Raw genomic sequence first — 27,021 nt, 5'->3', positions numbered from 1 at the left:
AGATTCCTGGTAGACATGAATATGGAAGGAGGACACTATTCAACCCTCTACATGGTGGTTCCATCAAGGGATAATCAGGGTGGTCATAAGATAAGATAGCCACCATGGGGTGATTGGGGGTCTCCAGCCCTGATGCCCTGATGTCTCTGTCCCCAGCAATCGGGCTGTTTGCCTCCATGGCCACAGTGCTCCTTGGTGGGATCCGGGCATCGAGCCTGCTCTTCCGGGGGCTGCTGTGGGATGTGGCCCGGTCTCCTATTGGCTTCTTTGAGAGGACGCCCGTTGGGAACCTGCTGAACCGCTTCTCCAAGGAGACAGACATAGTAGATGTGGACATCCCAGACAAACTCCGGTCTCTACTGATGTATGCCTTCGGACTCCTGGAAGTTGGGCTGGTGGTGACAGTGACCACCCCATTGGCTGTCGTGGCCATCCTGCCACTGCTTCTCCTCTATGCTGGGTTTCAGGTAAGGAGAGCTCAAGGAGGCTCCTGGGGTCATCCAGGGTCACCTCCTCCAGTCCCCTGTGTCTGAACAGGACTCAGTGTAAGAGGTTCCATGCAGCTGGACATCTAGGGGCCACCCCTAAAAGAATTCTCAGAGACAGAGACACCATGGTCTAACACTTATTCTCATCTCTGTCTCTCAAATGTTCACATCAAACTTCTTAATGTCTAATGGTTTATCAGGCTGCTCCTGAAATCAGCTTCCTGTTCTCCAGTGATCTGGAAACCAAGAAGGCATTGCAAGCTCTTGAAGACTGTTGTATTACGCTAGACTCTTTCAATGGTTAAAACCAGAGACCAACTGAAATTAGCTTAAACACAAGAACCCAATTCAATGACTTATGCTCCCAGGGTGTAGGGGATCAGCTGTTATCAGGGTGCTGTCACTCCACATCACCCTTTAGTGGATCTCGAAGTGTGTTATCAGAACAGCAGCATCAGTTTCACCTGGGAACTAGTTAGAAATACACCTTCTCAGGCCCCATCCAAGACCCCCTGATTCAGATACTATGCAGGTGGGGCCCAGAAATCTGGATTTTAAAGAACCTTCCAGATAATTCCAATCCATGCCAATATTTAAGACTCACTTATTCAGCTCTGCTTGGCCTAATTTTGCACACATGTCTTCTCCAGAGGGCAACCCTGTACTTACAGCCTCCCACCTCAGCAACCCCAGCACAAGCAACCTTTCTCCAGCTCAGCAATCATACATCAGTTCCAGGGAAGATTCAGATTGGCCCTTCATGGGGCATATGTTCATCCTGAACTCATCACTGTGACCAAAGGAATAGTTTACTTTGCCTAGCAGGGCTATGTCATGTGACTACCTCCTTGATCAGATCTTATTATTGATAGCTAACCTCCCATCCCCTCAAGGAAATCAGAAGTAGAAAAAAACCTTGGTAGCCAGACAAAAATCAGAAGTAGAAAAAAACAACATGATAGCCAGACAATGTCCATGGTATCACTTCCCTCCACAACTATCCCAAGTCTCTTCTCTACCCTCTTGAGCTGGGGGAGGAACTGCTTTCTCTGTCTGAAGCTTTGGAGTTGGGCAGAGATGGATTTGAATCAAGGTCCTGGCACTTGTGTGCTGTAGAGGCTTGGTCCACTTAATTCCTCTGAGTCCCTGGTGTTCTTATGTATATGCTGTGAACGATGCTTACTGCTTCTATATTCACATCACTGTCCACCTCCAAATGCCCACCTCACCATGACCAAATACTGCAGTTCACCCTTGAACAACATGGAGATTAGAGGCACCAACCCTCCTTGCTATTGAAAATGTGCTTCTGAGTTCCAGTTGCTCCTCTGTATACACAGTTCCTTCGTATCCACAGATTCAGCCACGTGTGGGTTGTGTCGTAGTGTAGTATTTACTATTGAGATTTACTGCTGCTGCTGCTGCTAAGTCTCTTCAGTCGTGTCCGACTCTGTGCAACCCCAAGGACTGCAGCCTACCAGGCTCCCCCGTCCCTGGGATTCTCCAGGCAAGAACACTGGAGTGGGTAGCCATTTCCTTCTCCAATGCATGAAAGTGTAAAGTGAAAGTGAAGTCGCTCAGTTGTGTCCGACTCTTAGCGACCCCTTGGACTGCAGCCTACCAGGCTCCTCCATCCATGGGATTTTCCGGGCAACAGTACTGGAGTGGGGTGCCATTGCCTTCTCCCATTGAGATTTACTAAAAATCCGCAAATAAGTGAACTCATGCAGTTCAGACCCATGTTGTTCAAGAGTCAGCTGTATTCAGAAAGATCCTGGCATGCAGCCCGGTGATCACAAAGGCAGGTTCCTCCCCACCTGCCAGCTGTACAACACTTCCCATGTCAAAGCAGATAACAACATACATTGTGTTCATCACTGTGTTCCCAGCACTCGACATGTAATCCTAGAGTTAAGTGAATGCATTCGACTTGTCCAGCTGCCTTCCTTGCCTGTTGTGGCTTTGCTCCCACAGTGACTGGCCCTGAGTGAAGCAGTTGGCCTTGGAGCTGAGAATGAGACATGTACAACAGATTAGTGGTTTCTCCACCCTGGGTGTGCTTGAGACTCACTTGAAGGCTTTTGAAAAATTCCAAAGCCATGCTGATGATGCCAGAAATTCCAACTTAATAGTTCTGGGGTGAGGCACTGGGAGTTTTTGAGGCTTCCCAGGTGATTTTTAAAATGACCCATGGAACTCTGATTCTGCAAGGACACTGGAGCCCAGAGAGGAGAGGCAGCTGACCCAAGGTCACACAGCTAGCTGGTAACAACTCCCTCTGCTTCTCAGACTCTCTCTGTGTTTGTGACTTCTCTGCCATCCTGCTTCAGAGCCTATACGTGGCCAGCTCGTGCCAGCTCAGACGCCTGGAGTCAGCCAGATACTCATATGTATGTTCTCATGTGGCCGAGACATTCCAGGGCGGGCCGGTGGTCAGAGCCTTCCGGGTCCAGGGCCCCTTTACGGCTCAGAATGACGCACACGTGGATGAAAGCCAGAGAGTCAGTTTCCCGCGGCTGGTGGCTGACAGGTAGGAAGGGGTCAGAAAAGACCCTGTAATCCATCTGTGTCCCCTGAGAATGAGAGAATGTCATACTGTGTGGCCAGAGAGGTCAAGTGGCCTGCCCAGGGTCACACCACGAGTCGAGGGTAAACAGAGCCTAGATCCCAGGGGTGCACATGGCTCACATATGAGCAGATGCAGATTGGCCTGGGGTTCCCCGACAGCAGGTGGGCAGGAGGTACAGATGTCAGAAAAAGGGCAGAACCCTCTGTTGCCTTGATGACAAAGGAGCTACATAAACATCCGCAGTCTCCTTTCAGTACTAAGCAAGAATAAGAACCCCAGCTTTGAGAACAGACAGACACGGGTGCAAATCCCAGCTCTCCAACTTGGTAGCTGGGTGATCTTGGGCAAGTCACATAACCTCTCTGAGCCTCATTCGTTAAAGTGGGTTTAACTCGTGGAGTGGCTGTTGAGACTAAACAAATATCACTAATACTTGTAACGTGCTCACCACATACCAAGCACAGTCCTGAGCATCTTCTGTGGCTTAATTGATTTAATCCTTTTAGCAACGCCACCAGGCAGAGACTCTTTCCCAGAGGATGACTCTTAGGCACAGAAAGATTTAGGAACTTTCCCAGGGCCACACAGCAAATATGTGGTGGAATCAGGATTTGAATCCAGGCAGTGTGATGCCAGAGTGTGGAGAAGGTCAAGCCCATAGCAGATGTGAATTCAGTAAATGTCAGTTCCTCTCTTTTCTGCCCAGGTCCCCAGCCAGCTGGGGCTGTGAAGCTCTGTAGCTGTGGGTAGTGTCTCAACTCCATCTGCCCCCTGGGGGACCTGTCCTGGCCCCTTCCTGGGGTCCTAGCCTAGGGAGGAGGAACCTTACAAACATTTAGGAAGCACCTACTTTGTCCAGAGGTCAATGATTTCTGCACCATATACGGCGGGTGTATCTCATTTAATCCTCTCAACTGTAATAAGCCAGATATTATTTCATCCCACAGATGGGTAAGCCAAGGAGGAAAGAAGTGAAGGGACTCCCCCAAGGTCAGCCATCTAGGAAGTGGCAGACCCTCAATCAGGCAGATGTGGCTTCAAATCACTGTGTTTATTATGTGTGTGCACTTGGACCCTCTGAGCCCCCGTGTCCTCATCTGTCCACTGGGGACAAGAGTCTCCCCACCGTGGTGTTGTTAGGAGGACTAGGTGTTATGTGCAGTGAAACCCAGAGCTCCCTGAAGACAGGGTTTTTTATCTTGTCCCCAGCATCTCCTGCATGTGTGGCACACAGTAGGTGCCTAATACACATCTGCTGAACGAATGAATAAACAAATGATGGTAGAGCAGGAATGCAATAAAAGGGGTGTGTATTTCTTCTGCCACTCGATATATATTTGTTGAGCACCCACTAGGTGCTGGATCCTGTGCTGGGTTCTCGGTGGGGACAGAGCCATGAACGAGATGAAGTTGCTGCCCTCATGGAGCTCACGATCTGCTGATGGAGGCCGACAGTCAAGGACAGATTAGTTTAGTTTTCGAGAGTGATAGAAGGAAGGAGTGGTCTGAAGGGCTCTCTGAGGAGGTGATATCTGAGCTGACTTGTGTGAGGGTAAGGATGTTGGTCAGGTGAAGACGGAGGTGGGGTTCAGGCAGGGGGAACACAGGGGATGTGGCTCGCCACAGCCCAGGGACAAAAAGCAGAGCTTACTTGAGCACCTACTGTGTGCTGGGTTCTGAGCTGGACTCAGGCGAGATGGGGCAGCCTGGGCCTCCCCCACCCTCCGAGCTCGGGCAGGGCCTGGGTGTGGAGGAGATCATAGCCGGGACCCTGTGGGCACTGGAGCTGGCACAGCCCTTGTGCCCAGGGAAGCAGGTGTCCCTCGAGAGGCCCCCATTGACGCTACTCTTACCTGTCCCTTCGCAGGTGGCTCGCTGCCAACCTGGAGCTGGTGGGGAACGGGCTGGTGTTCGTGGCTGCCCTGTGTGCTGTGCTGAGCAAGGCCCACCTCAGCCCCGGCCTCGTGGGCTTCTCTGTCTCTGCCGCCCTCCAGGTACTCCAGACACCCCCCAACCTGGGCTCCAGGCTGTGGGCAGAGTGCACGCAGACCCCTGCCAGGGGACCTTCAAGGACCCGAGTCCAGCCTACCAGCCACTGGGGAAAACACGGCTCTGCCAGAGCCTAGGCTGGACCTCGGGCAAGACTCTTCTTCCCTCTTGGAGCCTCAGTGTACTCCTCTGGGCAGTAACCCCTTCCTTCCAGATGTTGTAAAGATTCATTGAGATAACATATATAGAGTCCATTTCCAGCGTGTTGTTAATGTTTTGTTAACTCTTAATAACAATATCTAGTGTCAGGTTATGACATCTGTAAAGGATGGCTTCCCTGGTGGCTCAGACAGTAAAGAATCTGCCTGCAATGCAGGAGACCTGGGTTTGACCCCTGGGTCAGGAACATCCCCTGGAGAAGGGAATGGCAACCCAGTCCAGTATCCTTTCCTGTAGAATCCCATGGACAGAGGAGCCTGGCAGGCTCCAGTGTGTGAGTCACAAAGAGTTAGACACGACTGAGCAACTAACACTTTCACTTTTTTCACTTCTAAGGGAAGGAAAAAAAAACATATATATATAAACACACATGCATATGCAAGTAGCATTCACTGTGAATGAGACATTGTTCTAAGAGCTTTATAACACTAGCTCATTCAGTCCTGCCCACGGCCCCCTCAGGGGTACTGTTATTGTCCTCATTCTATAGTTGAGGCAACTAAGCTTAAGGATGCAGCAAGTAAGAGGAGGTAGCCTGACTGACAGGAGGGTGCTTTTCTAGCGCGTGGTCCAGAGGCGTCTCTGAGGAGGGAGCCTAAGATCTGCAACTCTCGAGTGCGATGACGGGGAAGGGAAGTGGAAGGTGGTCCTGGTGTGGCATCAGCAGGAGGAAAGGCCCTGGCATGGGGGGAGAGGTGCGACTGGTGTTAGAGGAACAGCACAAAAGGCGGTGTGGCTGGAGAGAGTGTTTGAGGGCAAGCTTAGAGGGAGAGGTTGGGAGGGCTGGGGGCAGGGCTGGTGCAGACAGGGCAAGTGGGCCCTGGTGAGGAGCTCAGTGAGGTTCCCGGTGTGACGGAAGTCAGTGCTGGGAGTCCTCTCTGAATGGAAGTCAGCGGGCCTGGGCCCTGCTGGGTGTCCTTGGGAGGGCTGTGCGCCCTCTCTAGTCCTGTCTCCCTACCTGCTTCAAGAAGGATTGGACAAGCTGATGTCTGAGGGCTCGTTTCTGGTCCACATACTCCAGTTTGACTAAAGGGGTCCTTGTGGCTACAGTCAAACTCTGCCCCCTTGTTTGCCCTGGATCCTACCTCCCAGCCCCTGCCTCACCTGGGGTGGTCTTGCTGATGCTGTCCTGAGGGGTCTTCTTGCATCAGGTGACCCAGATGCTGCAGTGGGCCGTTCGCAGCTGGACAGACCTGGAGAGCAGCATTGTGTCGGTGGAGCGATTGAAGGACTACGCCCAGACGCCCAAGGAGGTGACGGGCGGGAGGTGGGGCGGGGGCAGCAGGTCCCATCCGGGCTTCACAGCAGAGGACGGCGGACCCAGGTTGACACCTGCCGTTGGCTTCAGGGCCCCCACCACTGTAGACCGGAGTCACAGCCAAGGCGGCAGTCATAGTTAAGAGGGTAGGGTCTGGAACGAGGTCAAATCCTGGTTCCTCTGCTTCCTAGCTTAAGCACAGCAGGGCACTCCGAATGACAGGGCACTGTGAGTAACAGCACGATAGTGATATGATGGCAACATTATAGAAACATAGCAATAGCACGATGGTAACATGATAGTTGGAGGCTTCCCTGGTGATTCAGATGGTAAAGAATCTGCCTGCAGTGTGCGGGAAACTTGAGTTTGATCCCTGGATTGGGAAGATCCCCTGGAGAAGGAAATGGCAGCCTACTTCAGTATTCTTGCCAGGAGAATTCCATGGACAGAGGAGCCTGGCAGGCTACAGTCCATGAGGTTGGTTTTACTGAAACATAATGGCAGCATTGTAGGAGCAGAAGAGAAACACAGCAGCAGCCTAACAGTTCGGGGTGAGGTCATCCCACAGTAAAGGACTTCATACCGAGTCCAATACACCGTAAATGCTCAACACATGTCCACCACTCTGATTAGCCCCATTTCATGGATGGGAAAGTCAAGGCTCAAGAGAGTGGAGTGACCTGTTTAAGGTCACAGGAATAGCGTATGGCAGCACCAGTCTCCACACTGCGCAGAGTTGCCCTTTTCATTAAGAAAAAAGGAGAGTATCTACCTCTATTAGTGAAAGAATATTATTTGACAGTTAATACTGGCTAATAATAATAATTTAAAGAGTAGCCAACACCATTATAATTTTCACAATACTCAATATTATTTGTTTTTAGCCTTGCTATATGCCCCATAAGAACCCTAGAGAATAGCAATAAATATGCCCATTTTATGGGGCTTCCCAGGTGGCACTACGAGGTAAAGAATCCACCTGGCAGTGCAGGAGACATGATCGACCTGGGTTGGGAAGCTCCCCTGAAGGAGGGCATGGCAACCCACTCCAGTGTTCTTGCCTGGAGAATTCCATAGACAGAGGAGCCTGGCAGGCTATAGTCTGTGGGGTCCCAAAGAGTCAGATGTGCCTAAAGTGACTTAGCATGCATGCCCATTTTACAGATGAGGAAACTGAGGATCAGAGAGGTAGGCCATTTCATGAGAAGCCTGGAGAAAGGTTCCCCTGACCCAGTGTCCCCTCCTGCCTCAGGCTCCCTGGAAGCCGCTTACCTGTGCAGCCCACCCGCCCTGGCCTCGTAGGGGGCAGATTGAGTTCCGGGATTTTGGGCTGAGATACCGACCCGAGCTCCCGCTGGCTGTGCGGGGCGTGTCCTTCAAGATCAACGCAGGAGAGAAGGTGAGTGGCTCACCTACAACTCCCTCCTCATGGTGGCCAGACTGGGCATCACCCCAGGGTCCAGGTCCTTAGCACCAGCTTCCTCCTTCCCTCCCCACCTCAGGTCCCCAGTCTCCAGACCCCTCACTCCCTCGATGGGACTTACCATCTTCCCCAGACCAACTTCCTTCTCGGTGAAACCACTCACATTCTTGATGTCTCAGATAATGAAGCATCTCCCCAACTTCTTTCTTTTTCCTCTGTCATTAGTTGAACACCTACTATGTGCTGGGTGCTATGTTGACTGTTCCACATATTATCCAGTTCGCGTGGGCTCCATTTCTGGCTTTGCTCTGACTGACCTTGGGCAAGTCACTGCATGTTTTGGTCTCAGTTTTCTCATCTGTAATAATGGGAATAATAATGTCAACCTCCTAGAGCTGTTGAAAAATTTAACTGGGTTAATACATAGAAACTGAATACAGCAGTGCCTACCTGGCACATAGCAAGTGCTATAAAAGTATTCACCAATTCTTTTTTACTCATGGTTATTTGCATTTTTACTCCAACATCAAGCCTAGCATCATTCCATTTACAGATGCCTAGTCAGACTGCTTCATGGAATCCCTGAATCCTTCTCTACCCTCCCCACACAGTGGTACTTCCTCTCTGCCCTCCCCACAACTGCTCCAGGCCCCCCAACCTCCTGTTTCACACCCTCCAACCTGTTTTCCTGTGATCTTGATTTGAGCGCATCATTTCCCTGCTCCAGACCTCCCTCCCTCCTCACATTCTTCTGGTAAAACCCAAACTCCTGAGCTTGGCATTCAAGGCCCTGCCCAGCTACCCACCTCACTCACTGTCCTACAAGGGATTAGGCAACATTTGGGGAGCAGCGGCCTCTAGGCCAGATGCACACACGGTGATGCCCTCGGAGAGGTTACAGCCGAGTACTTGGTATCATTCAGCTGGAACCTTCGCCCTCCCTGAACTCCTGCTTATCCTTCAAGATTCCGCTCAAGTATCCCCTCCTCCATGAAGCCTTCTCTGATCACCTCCATCCCAGGCAACATGAACAACAGCTCCGTGCTTGCCTCCATTGCTGCAGGGCCAGAGCTTGACTATAGAGAGGGCTTGTTCATCACACTGGGTTAAAATTAAGTTTACTCAAGGGCGCTATTTCCAAGACCAGATGGTGAGCCCTTTGGAGCAGGGACTCCTTAATTTCTGTATTCCTGTTGCCTTGAAGAGTGCTTGTCATACAGTGGGTGACACAGATGCTTCATTCATTTATTAAACCGTGTTGATCCCCCCCAAAATGTCAAGGAAGGATGGGGGATGGATTAAAAGATGGGCAGGTAGATGGAAGGATGAAGGATGGATGGCTGGGTTGGGGGCTGGATGGAAGGAAGAGGCATGGATGGAAGGATGGATGGATGGATAGGGTGGAGTGAAAGAGACAGAAGGAAGGAATATGCATTGAAGGATGGTGTGTGGAAGAAAGGATGGACAGATGAAAGGATCAGTGTAGTTGGAAGGAAGGGTGGGATAGGAGGAAGGGCAACTGAGAGAAGGATGGGACATAAACAGATGACATGGGATGGAAGGGAAGATGAGAATGATGGAGTGGTGTGGATGAAAGGATAGGAAAGGATGGAAGGATGAAGGAGCAGAAGGAAGGGTGGGGAAATGAATGAAAAGATGGGAGAGATATATCAGGATGAGGAAAGATAGAGACGAACACACAGACGGTTGGGCAGATTGATGGATGGATATATGGACAGGTGGGCAGATGGAAGGACGGATGGGCATATAGAAGGACGGATGCACAAAGGATGATGATAGGTGGATGGACCTTGGGTGCATGTCCAGGAACCCTCTGTGGCCTGCCTTCTGGCCAGGCCTGGTTGGAACAGGCCATGCCATCCCATCCCCTGGCAGGTGGGCATCGTTGGCAGGACAGGGGCCGGAAAGTCCTCCCTGGCCGGGGGCCTGCTGCGGCTCGTGGAGGCGGCTGAGGGCGGGATCTGGATCGACGGGGTCCCCATCGCCCAAGTGGGGCTGCACACGTTGCGGTCCAGGGTCACCATCATCCCCCAGGTGAGGCCTGGGGAGAGGTGGGCAGAGATGGGAGGTGTGGGCAGAGGTGGGAGGGGTGGGCAGAGGTGGGAGGGATGGGCAGAGATGGGAGGTGTGACTGGACCCAGCTCTGACTCGCTGTCCCTCCTGGCCAGGACCCCATCTTGTTCCCTGGCTCTCTGCGAATGAACCTCGACATGCTACAAGAGCACACGGATGAAGCCATCTGGGAGGTCTTGGAGACAGTGCAGCTCAGAGCCACGGTGGCCAGCCTGCCTGGCCAGCTGCACTACGAGTGTACCGACCAAGGCGACAACCTGAGGTAGGGTCACCCCAGCCAGCCAAAAGCTTTGTGAGGTGCTGGGGGAGAGGCAGGTGGGGCCAATGTCCCCCCACCACCACCACCAGAGTAATATGCCGTGGAAGTCATCTCCATAGGGTTATCATATAGGATTATCAACCCTGTTCTGTTTGTAACCTCAGTACAAATCCCATCCCTCATAAGCAATTCTAACTCCAATACAATCTCTGAGTATCAAGTTTCTTTTTCCTAAATTTGTTTCTAAATTTCTTTGGTGGCAAAAGCCAACCTCTGCTGACACAAGGCAATTTATGTCTTTATTTTTCTCACCGGGGTTGTTAAGTAACATATGATGTATGCCTTTAAAAGCTTTAAGAAATTGTAGTAAAATACACATAACATAAAATTTACCATCTTAACCATGTTTTAGTGTTCAGTTCTGTAGAGTTAAGTACATTTACATCATTGTGCCTCCAGAATTTTTTCATTTTGTGAAATGGAAACTCTGTAGCCGTTAAATGGCAATTCTCTATTCTTCCCTCCCTCCAGCCCCCTTTAACTTTGTTTCACTGGGTTTGAGAATTCTTGGTACTTCATAAAAGTATGTTGGGTCAGTTCTTCTCCCTCAGTTCTTATCTTGTCATAGCAAAGGATTGAAATGACAAACCAGGACAGCTCAAGCAGGCAGGTTTTATTAAGCAAGCAGTACTCTCTTGGGATGTGAGAGCAGACCAACCCCCGTAGGAATGGTCTTGTCTCAGTTTTCCTTTTTATATCTCTTGTTACTTCCTCTTTGGTGGTTCCTGGGGCTTGATTGGTTGTGCCCCATACAAATGAGTCATGAGCCCAAAACCAATCAGGGAAGGGGTTGTGTCTTCCCTCTGGGCTCCAATTTCTTATGCAAATGAAGCATAAGCCGAGACCAATCAGGGCAGGGGCTGAGAGGAGGATGTTGTGCAAATGTAAATGAAGCATGAACTTGGCAGGTCCAATCAGGGAAAGAAGTGTGAGTATGTTCTCCCGTTGTCATTTTGGACCACCATTTGGGGCCCTGTTTCCCTATTTTAACTACCTAGCAAGTAGAATATTATAAAACTTGTCTTCCTGTGACTAGCTTATCACACATAGCATAATGTCCTCCAGGTTCACCCATGATGTAACAAGTGCCAGATTTCCTCCTTATTTAAAGGCTGAATGATATTCTGTTGTATGGATAGATCACATTTTTCTTATCCATTTATCCACTGATGGATGCTTGGGTTGTTTGAACATTTTGGCTACTGTCAACAGTGCTGCTGTGAACATAGATGTACAGGTGTGAGCCTTTTTAAAACTCAAGACATTCTGGATTCTTCAACCCACCTGACCCAGAAGGTGTTAGGGTAAGGGCCCATGGGTGGTAATGGCAGTAGAGGGGCAGCAGAACTTGGTGGTCAAGAGCACAGACATAAGTGGAGGACCTTGTGCAGGTTATTTAATCCCCTGTGTTTCAGTTTCCTCATCTGCAAAATGGGAATAATAATTAGAACCTGCCTACCCATGAAAGGATTGAATAATACATGTAAACTTGTTGATACAGTGCCTGGTGTATAAGAAATATTCATTTCACAATTCATTTTAATCCTCAAAGCCACAGTCTCACTAATCCCATTTCACAGAGTTGGAATCTGGGGCTTCAGACTTACCAACTTGCCTGGCTCACAAGTGGTGAGTCTGGAGCAAGGTCCAGGCATCTGACACCCACCAGGCCATAGTCAGTCCAGGTTCCCTAAAGGGTTTGCTAGGAGCAGAAGCTGAGCATGGCAGGAAATAGCCCCTCAAACACCCTTGAGCCTCCAGGCTCTGGGAGCTCAGTGACTGCGTGTCCTTGACCCTCAACTTCCTCATCTGTAATTGGGGTAAAAGAAGGACTTACGCTGTGATGATCACGGCTTTTACGTGACTTAGCTTGTCCTTACAACCTAGTGAGGAAGGATTCTGTAACATAACTCCCACCTTTGTGGTCTCCATGAGATGAGTCAGTATCCACCAGCACACGGGATGTATCTGGCACACAGGGAAGACCGTGGAATAGAGATAGAAATAGCCATTCCACAGATGGGGAGACTGAGGCACAGAGGCTTTGTATGACTTGCCTAATGTCACTCTGCTCAACAATGGCAGGATGAGGATTCCTGTCAGCTCTGTAGACAGGGGACCCACAAGTAGGGGCACGCATCCCACGCTCCTGTGGCTGCCGTGGGAATGGGGACACATTTGTGGGCACGCCCTGCGGGTCAGGCCTGACGTGCAGACATCTGGCCTGACTGTCCCACTCATTCCCAGCGTGGGCCAGAAGCAGCTCCTGTGTCTGGCACGTGCCCTTCTCCGGAAAACCCAGATCCTCATTCTGGACGAGGCCACGGCTGCTGTGGACCCAGGGACCGAGCGCCAGATGCAGGCCGCCCTGGGGAGCTGGTTTGCACAGTGCACAGTACTGCTCATTGCCCACCGCCTGCGCTCCGTGCTGGACTGTGCCAGGTAAGCCCCCCTCCCCCCAATCCTACTCCATGTAGCTGGCACTCCTGCATCAGGATTTAGAGCCAGAGGGCTCTGGAATACGTTATCAAGTGCCCATTGTACAGATGGCAAGACTGGTGCCCACAAGGGAAGGATGAGCCTGAGGACACATGTCCTGCAGATGCTTCCAACTGGGTCATCAGGGTCAAGAAGCTACATGGAAGGCCAGACTCTCACAGAGCAGACATGCTGGGCCTTCAGAGCAACTGAGTCCATGGGCTGGAGTCTAAGGAGCTGCCTGTCTGTCTCTCCCCTACAGGGTTCTGGTCATGGACGAGGGGCAGGTGGCAGAGAGTGGCAGCCCGGCCCAGCTGCTGGCCCAGAAGGGCCTGTTTTACAGGCTGGCACAGGAGTCAGGCCTGGTCTGAGCATGGCCCCTCCATCCTCCTCCAGCCCCACCAATCCGGAGATTCTGCCAAGCCCTAGAGACGTGCTGACCTGGGGTCATCAGTGGCCCCGTGGAATTGAGTCTAGACTCTTTTCTAGTCTCTGGGAGGAGAAACTGCCATATCATCCCAGAGCCAGGAAGACGCAGCCACCCCAAAGTCGGCCTGATCAGGGCCCATCCAACCCCTTCTATCCCAGAACCAAAGTCAACAGCAGCTCTCTGCCCTGGCTGCCCCCTGGACTCAACCAGGGACCCCCAGACCTGTCTGTGCTCAGGTCCACCACAGACCAATGAAATCAGAATCCCTGGGATTGGAGCAGTGGTATGCGTACCTTTCACAGAGTACCCCTTCTATTTTGAGATGATTGCAGATTGACAAGCAGTAAAAAAAAAAGAAAGAAAAAAATAGTCCAGAGAGCTCTTGTATACCCCTTCCCCACTAATAGTAACGTCTTTCTTTTTTAAGTATAGCTGATTGACAATGTTGTGATAATTACTACTGTATAGCAAAGTGATTATACATATACATTATTTTTAATATTCTTTTCCATTATGATTATAGGATATTAAGTATAGTTTCCCTGTGCTATATATACATCATAAAATAGTCATAAAATATGACTATTTTAACAATATTAATTCTTCCAGTTCAAGAGCACGGATTATCTGTTTCTTTGAACCATCTTTGTTGTTGTTATTCAGTCACTCAGTCGTGTCAGACTCTTTGCAACCCCAGGCAGCACGCCAGGCTTCTCTGTCCTTCACTATGTCCCAGAGTTTGCTCAAATTCATGTCCATTGAGTCAATAATGCTTTCTAACCATCTCATCCTCTGCTGCTCCCTTCTTTTGCCTTCAATCTTTCCCAACATCAGGGTCTTTTCTAAAAAGTTGGCTCTTAGAATCAGGTGGCCAAAGTATTGGAGCTTCAGCATCAGTCCTTCCAATGAATATTCAGAATTGATTTCCAGTTAGGATTGACTGGTTGGATCTCCTTGCAGTTCAAGGGACTCTCAAGAGTCTTCTCCAACACCACAAATTCCCTTTATTAATATCTTAAGAGTTCTCAGCAATATGTCTTTTACCTCCTTGGTGAGGTTTATTCCTAAGTATTTTATTTGGGGGGTTGCAATTTTGAAAGTTTTTTTTACTCTCCCTTTCTGACATATTGTTGGTGTAAAGAAATGCACAGATTTCTGTATGTTAAGCTTGTATCCTATCTTGCTGAATTTATCAGTTCTGGTAGGTTTTATGCAGTCTTCAGGGTTTTCTATATATAGTAGCATATCATCTGCATATAATGACCATTTTACCTCTTCCCTTCCAATTTGGATTCATTTCTTTTTCTGGTCTGATTGCTGTGAATAGGACTCCCAGTACTATCTTGAACAGAAGAAGTAAGAGTGGGCATCCTTGTCTTATTCTGGACTTTAGCAGAAAGGCTTTCAAGGTATTCTGAGCTGTGGGTTTGTCATTAATGACTTTTATTATCTTGAGATATGTTCCCTCAGTACCCACTTTGTTAAGAGTTTTTCTCATGAATGGCATTTTGTCAGATGCTTTTTCTGCATCTATCGAGGTGATTATGTGGTTTTTATCTTTTGTTTACATGGTGTATCACATTGGTTATGTATGTTGAACCATCCTTGTGAATTTAGGATAAATCCCGCTTGGTTGTGGTGTATGATCTTTTTATGTGTTGTTGGATTCAGTTTATGTATATTTTGTTGAGAATTTTTGCATCTATATTCATCAAAGATGTTGGCCCATAATTTTCTTTTTTGGTGATGTCTTTGTCTGGTTTTGGTATCAGGGTGATGGTGGCTTCATAGAATGTCTTTGAGAGTGTTCCCTCCTCTTTGGTTCTTTGGAAGAGCTTGAGAAGGATAGGTATGGTATGTTTGATAGAATTCACCTGTGAAGCCAACGGTAACATCTTAAAAGACAATAGCTCAATATCACAACCAGGAAATTGACATTGGTACAACCCACAGAACGTGTTCAGACTCCCAGCTTTACTTGTCCTCACTGTATGTTCTTGCCTGGAGAATCCCAGGGACGGGGGAGCCTGGTGGGCTGCCATCTCTGGGGTCACACAGAGTCGGACACGACTGAAGCGACTTAGAAGCAGCAGCAGAGTATGTGTTTACTTTCTATGCAGCTGCATCACCCATACAACTTCCTGCATCCGTCACAGTTGGGATGCTGCCCGCTTCCATCTCCACGTGGACCCCCAACCACGCCCGCCTCCCTCCCACCCCCATCATCACTGGTGTGGTGTCCAGCCCATGTGATTCCATTGTGTAGCCAGGACTGAGGACCACTGCTCCATCCTCATCTTTGCGCTCCTGGGAGTATCTTGTCTGAACAGATGCGCAAACCACAACCCATACAAGGGACGGCCCTCTCCAGGCACAAACCCAGCATGCAGTTGAGTTCCAAAACCGAGATGTGAGGAGCCAGGTCTCCTGGGCCTCACCAGGAGAATTTGCTCAGGATTTGGAGTGTTTCATCCATTTGTTTATCAAAGACCGAGTTCTGCCTCAGCAGCAGTTGGAACACCCGGGGCATTTCTGGTCACACTTCTGCCTACCAGGTGCCAGGGGGGAGATGCTGTTGGAAGGCCAAGGTCAGGGACGTCCTATGCCCCCTGTGCAGGATGGTCAGCGATATCCCTGGCCTCCACCCACTCAAAGCCACTCGCACCTCCTCCTCTAGTTGAGATGAAACAGTGACTGCCCACTGAATCACTGATCCCCGCCATCACCAATGCACCAATACCTGGGCACTGTGGTAGTGAGTCAGAGGAGTCTGTCGACACCCACCTACTTGTCAGGACACAGCCTGCCATGTCCCACCCAGCTCGGGGCGTCCATCCTGACCTGGGATTTTCAGCCCAGAGTAATCTAAACCCAGCTGCTACCTCCCGCTTTTCAGGAGGTGACCAGTTCATTTTGACAACTTCAAAATGGGGTGAGTGTTGGCATCTCTTGCCTGCCCGTCATGCCAGCCAAATATCATTACTAGTGATTTTGCCCCATTCTGTAGATGAAGAAACTGAGGCTCGGGGAGTGGACATGACCTGGCAAGGCCCACTCTGCTGGGAAGTGGCAGAGCGGGCATCTACCCTGGGCCTGCCGCCAAAGTCCACATCATCTCAGGCAGGTGTCCATCCAACTGCAAGCTGCGGCAACATGCAGGAAGGGACCAGACACAGCGCTGCTTGTGTCTCTGCCTGGAGCTGAGCCACCTGCCACCCCGGGAGAGCCCCCATGGGCAGCAGCTGTGTGGTTGGCACCCTCCCTTGGGGTCATTCCAGGGCCACAAGAGCCTCCTTCATGGAGGGAAGTGTTTTGCCAGGAAGCAGAGTGTGGGCCATGGAGCCAGCACCCTCAAAAGCCTGCTAACAAGGCTGCTGTCGGGCACACCCCATGGCTCCTTGGACACCAGCCCACCGGCCACCCGGGCCATTAATCCCCCTGCTGTGGGTCCTGCCAGCAGCGCCTGGCTGGCATGCGGAGACAGTGAAGAGCCAGGAAAGCCACATACAGACCTTCCTTGGTCGGTGCCTCTCTCAGTAGGTCCTTCAACCTCACCCGAGTCCCACTGGTCACTGCCAACACAGAGCCAGGCTCTAAATGCCTGTTGCCCAGTTAATCCTCACAACTGGAAAGGGAAGTTATGTCACCCTGCACCTTCTTAGGATGCTTTGCTGAGGGAGGTAGTATCATGAGGCCCCTTTTACAGGTGAGCAAAACAGAGTGTAAGTAGAGATGTGAATCCAGGCGGGCTGGCTCCAGAGCCCACGACTGAAGTACTGTGCCACACCACTCCTTGCACATTTCTCTAACATCAGCTCACGGATAACAGCTAAATTCCACTCCAGAATCCACCCCCCCCCCACCTGCCCCGAGGGAAAGGGATCTTTTTCTTCTTGGGCCGAGGTGGGATTGGTGCATCTGTGTTGGCTGTGCTTTCCCTGACCCCAGCACGGTACAAAGCATAGGAGGGGTCAACATTTACCGACTGGATGACTGGACGGATGGAGGGAGAGATGGATAGGTGGATGGACGGACAGACAGACGCATGAATGCACAAGTGGCACCACCATGTATGAAGGCGTCCTAAGGGCTAGGCATACGCTGGGTGCTTTACCCCAACCAGTTTTCCCCTCACAGCCACTTGGTCAGGTGGATACGAGGATCCCAGATCTACCAGTGAGGCCGTGACTCCGGAAGGGCAAGTTCTAGGGCCCCAGTAACTCCACTCTGGGCTCAGGTCCGGTTCAGAGAATGTGGTCACTGAGTACTTACCCTATGCCCTGCTCTAGAGGTGGGCGTTCAGCAAGGAACAGACAGCCCTGCTCGCACGGAGCTGCCACTGTCAAACAGGGAAGAGAGCAGGGGATGCCAACAGCTGGGGGAAGAGGGAGGACCCTGAGGTTGGAAGAACAGCAGCGAGGTGAGCAGGCGGGTGAGCCTGGGGCTCCTCTCCGGCCCAGTTCCCCTCCCAGGGGAGAGCTGTGCAAAGCGCTAAGTCCAGACCTGAAACACAGCAGGTGCACAACCAAGCTTGGTCCCCCTTCTCCTCCCACGGCACTGGGGCGCTCACCTGGAAGGGCAGGTGTGCAGGGCCCCCTCCTCCCCTTCCTCAGGGTTAATGCTGCACCCGCCCCTCTTCATGAAGCGGGTGAACTTCAACCACAATGTACCCACAGGCACACGCGGGTCCTGTGGCCATGTGGGATCTGACCCGGGACCTTAACACTCAGCATCAGGCCCTGAGACAAACACACGCACATCTAAAACCGACCAGGCTCTCCCACGTGGCTCTCATTCTAAGGGTTACAACCTTGCAGCTGCTTTTCCTTGAGCATCTTACCCCCCGCCCCCCAGCCCCTCCAGCAAGGCAGCCTGGAGGGAGAGGGACACTGTCGTGCTGGGGTGGGGGGAATGCGTTCCACTGGAAGGCAGATTCTTAACCACAGGACCACCAGGGAAGCTCCCAAGGGAAATTCTTGCCACACGTGATGCTTGCCTTGCCTGTGTCTTAGAACCTGTCCTGGGCCATGCACAGAAGACCCACCATCAGTGCTCATCTTCATAGCAAGCCCAGGAGGCAGGTATGATCAGCCCCATTTTACAAATGAGGCAACGGAGGGATGAAGACTGAGTGACTCGCCCAGGGTCACACAGCCTGCAGAGGATGAGGGCAGGCCTCAAGTCCGTCCACCATGCCACGCTGAGTCCCCACCAAACCCCACCTCTAGGTTCCCAATTCCAAGAGCTCCCTCTAGAAACAACACGCTTGCCAAGAAGGAAGGACAGCAGCAGACGAGAAGTGCCCCATCCTGACTCTTGGAGAGAGAGCAGGAATCCTTGCTAGAAAGAAAATCGAACAGTCGTTTAGAAAGAAATAAAATTTTTCTTTTTTTACTGCAAATTATTTGCAAATGTTTACGTTTCCAGTGTAAGTCATTACAAAAAGATCCCCAAGAAACACTTGGTTTATCTAATGTGAAAGAATGGTTTAACTTACAAAAAATAAATATATATTTTCACCTAAAAGGAGACAGATGCTTCTCTGGTTTGAAGTCAGCAATGTAATTCACATAGCGAGCATGAATAGCAACCTCTCTCTGCTTTTTGGGTCTCACTTTGGCCTCCAATTGAGGGACCTACAGGGCTGAGAAGACAGCCCCCAACCTCCAGATGCTGGACCAACCTGGCCATTCCCTGGGGTGCCAGTCTTCAGCCTAACGCTTCCTCCCAAGAAATTAAAGTCTTGAGACTGTTCATCTCCCTGGAGCAGTACTTTAAAAAAAAAAAAAGAAAGAAAGAAAATCACTGACCCTTGTGAAAAGGGCCTTTTCTTGTCTCAGAAGAGACTCAGTAACCGTAAGTCAAGTCATCCACCGTGCAGGCCTTGACAGTGAACCAGTGGCCCCCGGTGAGAAACTGAAATCTACAAATGAGGAGGAGACTCACGGGGGCTCTTTTCAGTACCAGCTGCTCCCACCTGGAGGGACTGGCGCTCTTGGCTTAGAACGCTTCGTTAACTATGAGCAGGTTTTCATTCTCAGGCACCTGGAGGCGTAAACCCATTCTAGCCGTGGGTAAAAAGACGGAGGGAGGAAGGCAAAGACTGAGGTGGGTAAGGAGGTAAGCAGCCAAGCGGGGAAGCCGATACTGAGAGGGCTCTCCCAGCCTGGACCTCCACGCCCGGTCACTCGGAGTCCAGACAGCAAGTCCCATTGGAGGCAGGGCTAGGAGGCTGGTTCCCAGCAGCTGAGGGCCTCGTAGACCAGATGGCTGGTGAGAGGGCTGTCGGTGGTCCTCGGGACACTGCCTGAGGGCGAGCATGGGCTTCACTAAGCCCCTCACCTCCAATTGCAGCCCTGGGGAAACAAGCATCTAGGGGGAGCCAGACAAGGACGGAGAGGTGCCGGGGACCAGCGAGCTTCCCCAAGGCGCAGAATCCACAGACTTCAGCTGGAGAGACATGAGGCAGTTGGCTGGATTTGGTCACTAGCAGATTTTACGCAACCGGTTTCTCTGGAAGTCTGGTGGCCCAAATGTCCCCACAGAGCAGGGAGAACATGCGTGCCCTCCCAGGGGCGTGAGAACGTGTGTGCATCTGCAGGAGATAACAGAGCCGAGGGCGTGTGCATTGCTGGGGGGAGCTGCATCCCAGCGTCTCTCCCATTTCCTCATGGCCAGTTCCAGGGAAAAGGGCCAGAGGGCCGCTGCTCTGTGTATGTTTTGGTTTTGGGGGTTTTCTTTTTGGTTTCAGTCTATGAGAGGCTTGGGTTCCCAGGGATGCTGACTCGTCCCTGACTGCTGGCAGGTCGGCCCTGCAGTTCTGACCAGCTGTACCCGCTCCAGGCTCACACCAAGCCAGAATCTTTGGCCATGCTGTAGAAGAGACCTCTCTGCTGCAGGAGGTCAGAGGGGGAGCCCCACTCCCGGATCTCCCCTTTGTCCAGGACGATCACCCTGCAAGGGAAGGATGCAGACGTGAGGCATGGGGGAGGGGCTGGCACCCTGTGCCCCAGGAGTCTACCTGGGCAAGTCCCTGCTTTGGGTCAGACCCCTAACACCCTCTGCCAGGCCTGCTGCAGTAGCCACCCACCTGGCTGCCTGTCCTCAACCCCAGTTCTAGTCAATGTCCCGTGACGTCACCTTCAGTACTCTCTTACCACCTGGTGTATTTCCCTCCCAGCACAATTCGCTTTTATTGGTTGCTGTTTATTGTCCATCTCTGCACCCCGCCCCCAACTAATCCATTAGGCAGGGTCCTTGTGTGACAGCTCCCGGCTCGGTCCCCAGTGTCTGGAACGGGGCCAGGAATGTGGCAGACCATTCACACACACGTTAACTTTTGATTGAGTGATCGCAAAAATGCCTAGTACTAACCAGGACAAAGAGACACCAGGGCTGTCACTAGGCATGAGGTCAGTGTTGCATGAATGAATGAATGAATGAGTGGGTGAACGGGGTGGGTGGGTGGACTGTGAGGCCTGGAGGCCTTCTGGGCCAAGGGCGTCACCTCGTGTAGTCCATGATGGTGTTGAGCCGGTGAGCGATGGTGAGGACGGTACAGTCATCAAATTGCGTCCGGATGGTGGACTGAATGAGGTCGTCCGTTTCCAGGTCCACGGCCGCCGTGGCCTCGTCCAACACGAGGATCTTCGTCTTCCTCAGCAGGGCCCGGGCCAGGCACACAAGCTGGCGTTGCCCGACGCTTGACCGGGAGAGAGAGACCAGGAAACGAGTGTCAAAAACACCCCTGACACTGAGCCCAGGCCTGAGCTGAGAGGAGGGAGAGGAGACACTGTCTGCTGCTCAGACCAGGAGGGCACTTCCAACCCCCACATCCACGCCCACATCGGCCATCACTAATTGATCAGCATGGTCTTCCTGTTGAGCTAGAAGCAGCCTCAGATTCATTCTCAACACAGAGCTCGGAGGTGATAGCCAAGATATCTGATCAGTTCAGTATAGCAAGTAGAACAATTAACAAACTGGCCTCAAGCAAAGTTTGCCCCAGAAGACAAACTGCGTTCTGCAGGGCCTCTCTCAGTGGACTCTGGACTCGACCTTGTCCCTGGCTTTGGCCACTGGGATGCTGGCAGACCAAGAGGCTTGGAACGGGGATGCACACCAGGGTGTGCTTATGCCTGCACCTCTGCCATCACCGTGACAACAGGCCTGGGCTGGTCTGCCGGGGAAGGAGGGACACACGGGGCAGAGCCTAACGGCCCCAGTGGAGGCCAGCTAGAATATCCGCCTGCAGCCAGCAGCCCCCACCCACGTGCGTGAGCCAAGACCAGCAGAGCCGCCTGGCTGGCCGCCCCCGTGTGTGAGTGGCCCCAGCTCTTGCTGAGCACACCTGAGGGCTGGTGCTTGGTCATCATGGTGATGGATGCAGTGGGAGAGGCAGAGGATCCCTGCTGTGCTGTGCCAGGCATTACCGCTTTAGTTGCTGGATCCCGGGTGGAGCCTGGGAGAAGGGCCAGGCAGCTGGGGCCGTGGGTGGGAGCAGGGAGGGCCCAGAGCAGTGCTATTTACGACTGGGAGAGAAGCCTTTCCAAAATGTAACAACTTCACTCTCCACTGAAGGGACCCGGTGTGACAAAGGAGCTGTTCTGACCATCCTGGTTACACGTCACAGTAAAAATGAGCCCAGCATGAAACCCGTTTTAGATACTGAAACTTGAGGCCCAAGAGATTAGGAGACAAAGGGCTCATGTGGCAGAGGTGGAACTCAAGCCCAGGTCTGAACCTGATGCAAACAGACAAAACCTACCAAGGCCCCGACAGAGGTGATGCGGAGGCCCGGCTGGGCATCACTCCGCCTACCTGAGGTTCTCCCCGCCTTCCGCACACTCGTGGTTCAGTTTGTCGGGAAGGGCCGACACGAAGCCCTTCAGGTGGGCGAGCTCCAGGGACGTCCAGACCTCTTCATCCGAGTACTGGCTGAACGGGTCCAGGTTCATGCGGAGGGAACCCGAAAACAAAACGGGGTCCTATTTGGAGGGAAGACGGCAGATGGCGTGAGGCTCAAGGCACGGTTGGACACGGGTGGGGCAAATAGGTGGGATGTAGAACGTTCTTGCCAGAATTGTTCAAAATAGGGTTTTGGAGCTCCTCCAAATCACCACTTCTGAAGATGTCGAAGATGGGGGGAAAAAATCTGGAAAACTCTGAGTTAAGGGAAATAAAACAGATTTCTCTCTTGTCATATTTCCCAGAGCATTCAGTACACAAGCATGTTAGGAACTTTCTGGAAGTGAGAACCAGCATGTGGATTAGGGCAATTCCTAATTGCAAGGTACATGGATTCCCCTCCATCTCCTGCCTCCAAATTAAAATCTGAGAAGAAATTTAAGGCAACACAATACTAAAGGGCAACATACTATGCAATCGCCACCTACAGGAATCAGTCTAGAAAATTCATCTTTCTCGCCTAGCTCTTGGGACGGTGAGAGATTCCTGTCCAGCAGAGAAGCCAGTGTCTTAACTGGATGCTGTGAGATGCTTAGGACACTGCCTACTGGGTGGCAGGAGTGAAGGAATGAATGAAACCTACTTAATTCTCCCTGTTCATTATGTGCGAAGGGGAGATTCCATGAAGAAACATAGCATGCTTTCAGTAAAAAGTCATGAAAACCACAAAGCAGGAACAAACGTCCATCTGTTCTGAAAATACACACGCATCACTTTCAGTGTGACCCCGCCCACCTGGGGGATGATGGTGATCTTGAAGCGGAGGTCATGCAGGCCGATCTTGGCGATGTTGATGTCATCAATGATTATCTCTCCCTCGGCTGACTCTTTGATCCGAAACAAGCCCAGGGTCAGGGATGACTTCCCGGCTCCTGTCCGCCCCACGATGCCAACCTGTGGGGCAGGAAGGGCCCGCGTGAAGTGAGAACGCTCGTATCTGGGCTGACCTCTTACCCCTTGCATTAAGTACCAGCCACAGAGCAGTTCAGTCATCTGGTCGACCCACCCTTCCCCCACTATTCTACTCCCCTCAGCAGTTTCCAGAGACATTCCTTTAGGGGCTGTTCTGGGCAAAGGTCAAGAAGTACTTCCTTCTCTCTGCCAGCTCTTTTTAGAAATTAAAATTATAATCAGTTCCTTTAATAAGTTAGTTATTTGCAACTCAAGACAGTATTAAGTAACAATCAAATGGTTTTTCAGTTCTATGATGGTGAGTTTCCCCATCCTGAGGTGTTGGAATATCTCAAAGGTTCAGGAAGATGCCCCTGTATCCCAGCTGAGTGAGCAGAGGTCACGGGTACGACCTGGCCTCCACTTATCCTCTTGAGGGAGCTGGGCTCCCCACTGAATGGCTAATGACTGACGTTCCAGGCAAAACTCTCCCCTTCTCATCTGGGCTCCAGAGAGGCAGGCTCCTCCGCCCTGGGACAGCAACTCACAGGGCAGCTTCATTATGCAACATAAGCCAGAAAGCCTCCATGAGAACACCGCCCACTCTGTTCCTCCTCTTGTTACAAGTTGGAGAAACTCTCTCATGGGAACGGAAGATTCTGGGCCTCCCGACTGGGTGTTTAACAACTCCTGCAGGTTCAGAGAAGAAAGAAACACTGGCCTCTGGCAAATGGCCAGAAAGACCCTCGGTCTGATTCCTCAGGAAGGTCTGAGGGTCTCAGGGCAAGGACATCCTATCGGAGCAGCGATCCCCTTGAGCTGTCCCCAGTAGTGAGGAGGGCATCTTTCTATTCTAGAGGCCTAGGGGCCAAGGGGGCACAAGAAAAGGGGAGGAAGGGACTAGTCAGTAAACTGGGAGGCTCACGTCTTTATCTAGAAAGAGCCAGGTGGGGAGGATGGGCCCGGTGCTGCCAGAAGTTCTGATCTTTCAAGAAAAGCAGGAAATGGATTTTTTTTTTTAACATAAAACATTCCAGATTTTTCAGTATTGGCAACTTCCAAAACGTATCTCCTCTGGCTCCTGGGCTACCAGTCTGCAGTTGGGACGCTCTGAGCAGATTTTACTGCCAAAGGCTCTCCCCCTCCATCCTGTGGTTCGGGGCATGGAAAACCTGGTGGCAGCCTGTGCCTGCCCACGGACGGGGAGGAGTCGAGGGGCACCCACCTTCTCCCCACCGTCGATGGTGACGTTGATGTGCTTCAGAACCAAGTCCAGGTCCTCTCGGTACCGCAGGCCGTAGTCCCGGAACTCCACTTGGCCCACCTGGGGCCAGTCCTTGGGCGGTGCCATATCCTGGATTTGCCAGGGAGCCTGCGATGACAGCGGGCAGTGGGTGGGCGTGAGGGGTCTGAAGTCCGTCTCACGTGGCCCAGGGCTCCACGTGAGCGGCTTCCATGACCCCTCTGACCTCACGGCCCCCTCCTTCCCACTCACTGCCTCACTGCTCCTGCACTGACTTCTGGACTGTTCCCTAAACACACCCACGTGTGCTGCTTCTGGGCCTTTGCACTTGTGGCTTCTTCTGCCTGGAACATTCTGTGCCAAACTACCCCCTCGGCCTGCTTGACCGCTGTGGATCCCAGGTTAATGCAACCACCCTCCGAGCCCTAGGCTCCTCTTCTCCCACATTCTCTGTGTCCTTTCTCTTTGAGAGCACTCACCACCTCCTGGCATTTTAAGCAAGTATCTCTGTATTCTGTCACCCACACGCCACTGGAACAGCCCCTCTACAAGAACAGGTTCTTTCACTTGTTCACTGCTACATCCTAGAGCCCAGAGCACGTAGGAGGTACTCAATAAACATCTGTGGACTGAATCAATGAATGGGCGGTCTCCTCTAGACAGACACAAAGCTAAAGGGGAGATCCTCTGATGGCTTCGAAGGCCTGGAAAGTGAAAATGAAGTCGCTCAGTCGTGTCCGACTCTTTGCGACCCCATGGACTGTAGCCTATCACGCTCCTCCGTCCATGGGATTTTCCCAGCACGAGTACTGGAGAGGGGTGCCATTGCCTTCTCCAGAGGATCTTCCCAACCCAGGGATTGAACCCCGGTCTCCCGCATTGTAGGCAGACGCTTTATGGTCTGAGCCACCAGGGAAGTCCATGGCCTGGAGGGCGACAATAAAAGCAGCAGCCAACACTCAACGGTCACTCTATCACATGACTCCTTTAATCCTCACTACAATCCCCAGAGTCCTTTTCCATCCCCAGTTTACACACGAGGAAACTGAAACACAGAGAGTGAAAGCAGCTTGCCTGGAGTCACACAGCCCCTATTTCTGAAGAGCTACTTCGTTCAGTTCACATTTCCTGAGGTCTACACCTGGAAATGCTCTGGGCTACGCTCCGGACTCTCTTCAGGGAAGAGGAATGGAGAGGACAATGAAAGAGGGCTTCCATCCTTTCTCCCCCATAAACTTCTTAATTTTTTTACACCCCTCATATAAATAAGGAGACACTGCTATAAGAACACAGAGGGGACTGGAGAGAAATCGGTGGACCTTTGTACCTGTAAATATATATCGTATGTAATATATACAAACACGTAAGTAAACATACATTTTAATAGTGGTAAGACTCTGGGTGATCTTTTTCTTGTATTTTTCAAATTTGCTCTTATTCTAAAACTATAAATAATTAAAAGTAGTGAAAATAAGTATTTTTAAAAGTAAAAAAACTGAATTTCACACTTTAAATGAGTGAACTGCATGGCATATGAATTATACCCCAAAACCCGATATAAATAAATCAAGGTAGGGTGGGAACCTGCTGGTGTAATGTGCTCTTATGTCCACAGGGGGCACTCACACCATTCTGAAGAATGCTCTCTGATGAGGTGGGCCCTGGTTCACCGAATGCAAGGACTTGGCACAGGTCACTTCAGTGAATCCCTAAGTCAGACTCTAACCAGGGTCCCTTTAGTTTCATTCCTGGGGGGCATTTTTTTGGAATGCAGTGATAGTCACTCATGTCCAACTCTTTGAGACTCCGTGGACTGTAGCACACTAGGCTCCTCTGTCCATGGGATTCTCCAGGCAAGAACACTGGAGTGGGTTGCCATTCCCTTATCCAAGGGATCTTCCCGACCCTTGGGAAGGGGATCGTACCCTGGTCTCCTACATTGCATGCAGATTCTTTACCGTCTGAGCTACAGGGAAGCAAGCCCATGTGATCTTATCCTCTCTGTGTCTGTTTCCTCACCTGCAAAATGGGGGTGATAGTAAAGGTGAGTTGCAAGGTTGTGTAAAGGACAAATGGATTATTCTACACAGAGTGTCTAGCACAGGGCCTGACACCACACAAGGGCACAATGTGTGTCCCTATTACTATTGGTGGTGGTGGGATGGAGTTATCGCCAGGCATTACTGCTACTGTCATTAACACAGCTCCTGCTATTCAGAGATGGTGTGCAGACAGAATAAGGCAGTTATTAGGGGAAACGTGACACCAGAGCCTTGGGTCCTACTCCCAGCTGTCCTGCTGACCACGGACATGACCTCAGACCAGCCGTCGTCCCTCACTACATGCCCTTTTCCTCCAACCATAAAATGAGGACTTGGGTTAAATAACTGCAGGGTTTCCCAAACTTCAGTAAACTCCTTACCAATAATAGCATGATTTGTGCAATATCCATATCCTGACTCTGTTACTGATTCCTGGTATTTTTAAATGACTCACTTGTACTTAACTTTTAAACCTAAAGAGAAAATTAGTATGATTCATTTTGCGTAATGTAAGTCCCCATTCAAAACATGTAACAAATAACAGAGGGGTTTTTTTTTTTGGTCAGGTGGAGGCTGCCTGCAGGAGGCACATGCTGCGGTTCAGAGGATTC

The 27,021-nt window shown here is 51.2% G+C and overlaps 2 protein-coding genes across 8 annotated transcripts in view; one reads left to right on the top strand and one right to left on the bottom strand.

The window, feature by feature from the left end:
* The window catches only part of ABCC6 (ATP binding cassette subfamily C member 6), a 71,628-nt gene extending 52,559 nt beyond the window's left edge, over positions 1-19,069 (top strand). For 2 of the 4 annotated variants that reach the window (XM_061401218.1, XM_061401217.1), the window contains 9 exons: positions 157-467; positions 2,819-3,018; positions 4,925-5,051; positions 6,417-6,518; positions 7,776-7,922; positions 9,843-10,001; positions 10,136-10,302; positions 12,607-12,801; positions 13,100-19,069. In XM_061401218.1, coding sequence (XP_061257202.1) covers positions 157-467; positions 2,819-3,018; positions 4,925-5,051; positions 6,417-6,518; positions 7,776-7,922; positions 9,843-10,001; positions 10,136-10,302; positions 12,607-12,801; positions 13,100-13,208 — 1,517 coding nt within the window. In that variant the 3' untranslated portion in view covers positions 13,209-19,069. Of the gene's footprint in view, positions 1-156; positions 468-2,777; positions 3,019-4,924; positions 5,052-6,416; positions 6,590-7,775; positions 7,923-9,842; positions 10,002-10,135; positions 10,303-12,606; positions 12,802-13,099 lie in introns of those variants that run through there. The other 2 variants (XR_009733504.1, XR_009733505.1) reach the window with 2 other exon arrangements.
* ABCC1 (ATP binding cassette subfamily C member 1 (ABCC1 blood group)) overlaps positions 18,631-27,021 on the bottom strand; it is a 152,424-nt gene continuing 144,033 nt past the window's right edge. For all 4 annotated transcript variants that reach the window (XM_061401216.1, XM_061401214.1, XM_061401213.1 and 1 more), the window contains 5 exons: positions 24,351-24,497; positions 22,970-23,128; positions 22,088-22,254; positions 20,775-20,969; positions 18,631-20,221 (listed from right to left, as the gene is read on the bottom strand). In XM_061401216.1, coding sequence (XP_061257200.1) covers positions 20,113-20,221; positions 20,775-20,969; positions 22,088-22,254; positions 22,970-23,128; positions 24,351-24,497 — 777 coding nt within the window. In that variant the 3' untranslated portion in view covers positions 18,631-20,112. The remainder of the gene's footprint in view (positions 20,222-20,774; positions 20,970-22,087; positions 22,255-22,969; positions 23,129-24,350; positions 24,498-27,021) is intronic.

This window comes from Bos javanicus, chromosome 25, assembly GCF_032452875.1.
Source record: "Bos javanicus breed banteng chromosome 25, ARS-OSU_banteng_1.0, whole genome shotgun sequence".
In the NCBI taxonomy this organism is placed as follows: Eukaryota; Metazoa; Chordata; class Mammalia; order Artiodactyla; family Bovidae; genus Bos; species Bos javanicus.
The sequence above is the reverse complement of the archived record's forward strand: the minus strand, read 5'-3'. Positions and strand labels throughout refer to the sequence as shown.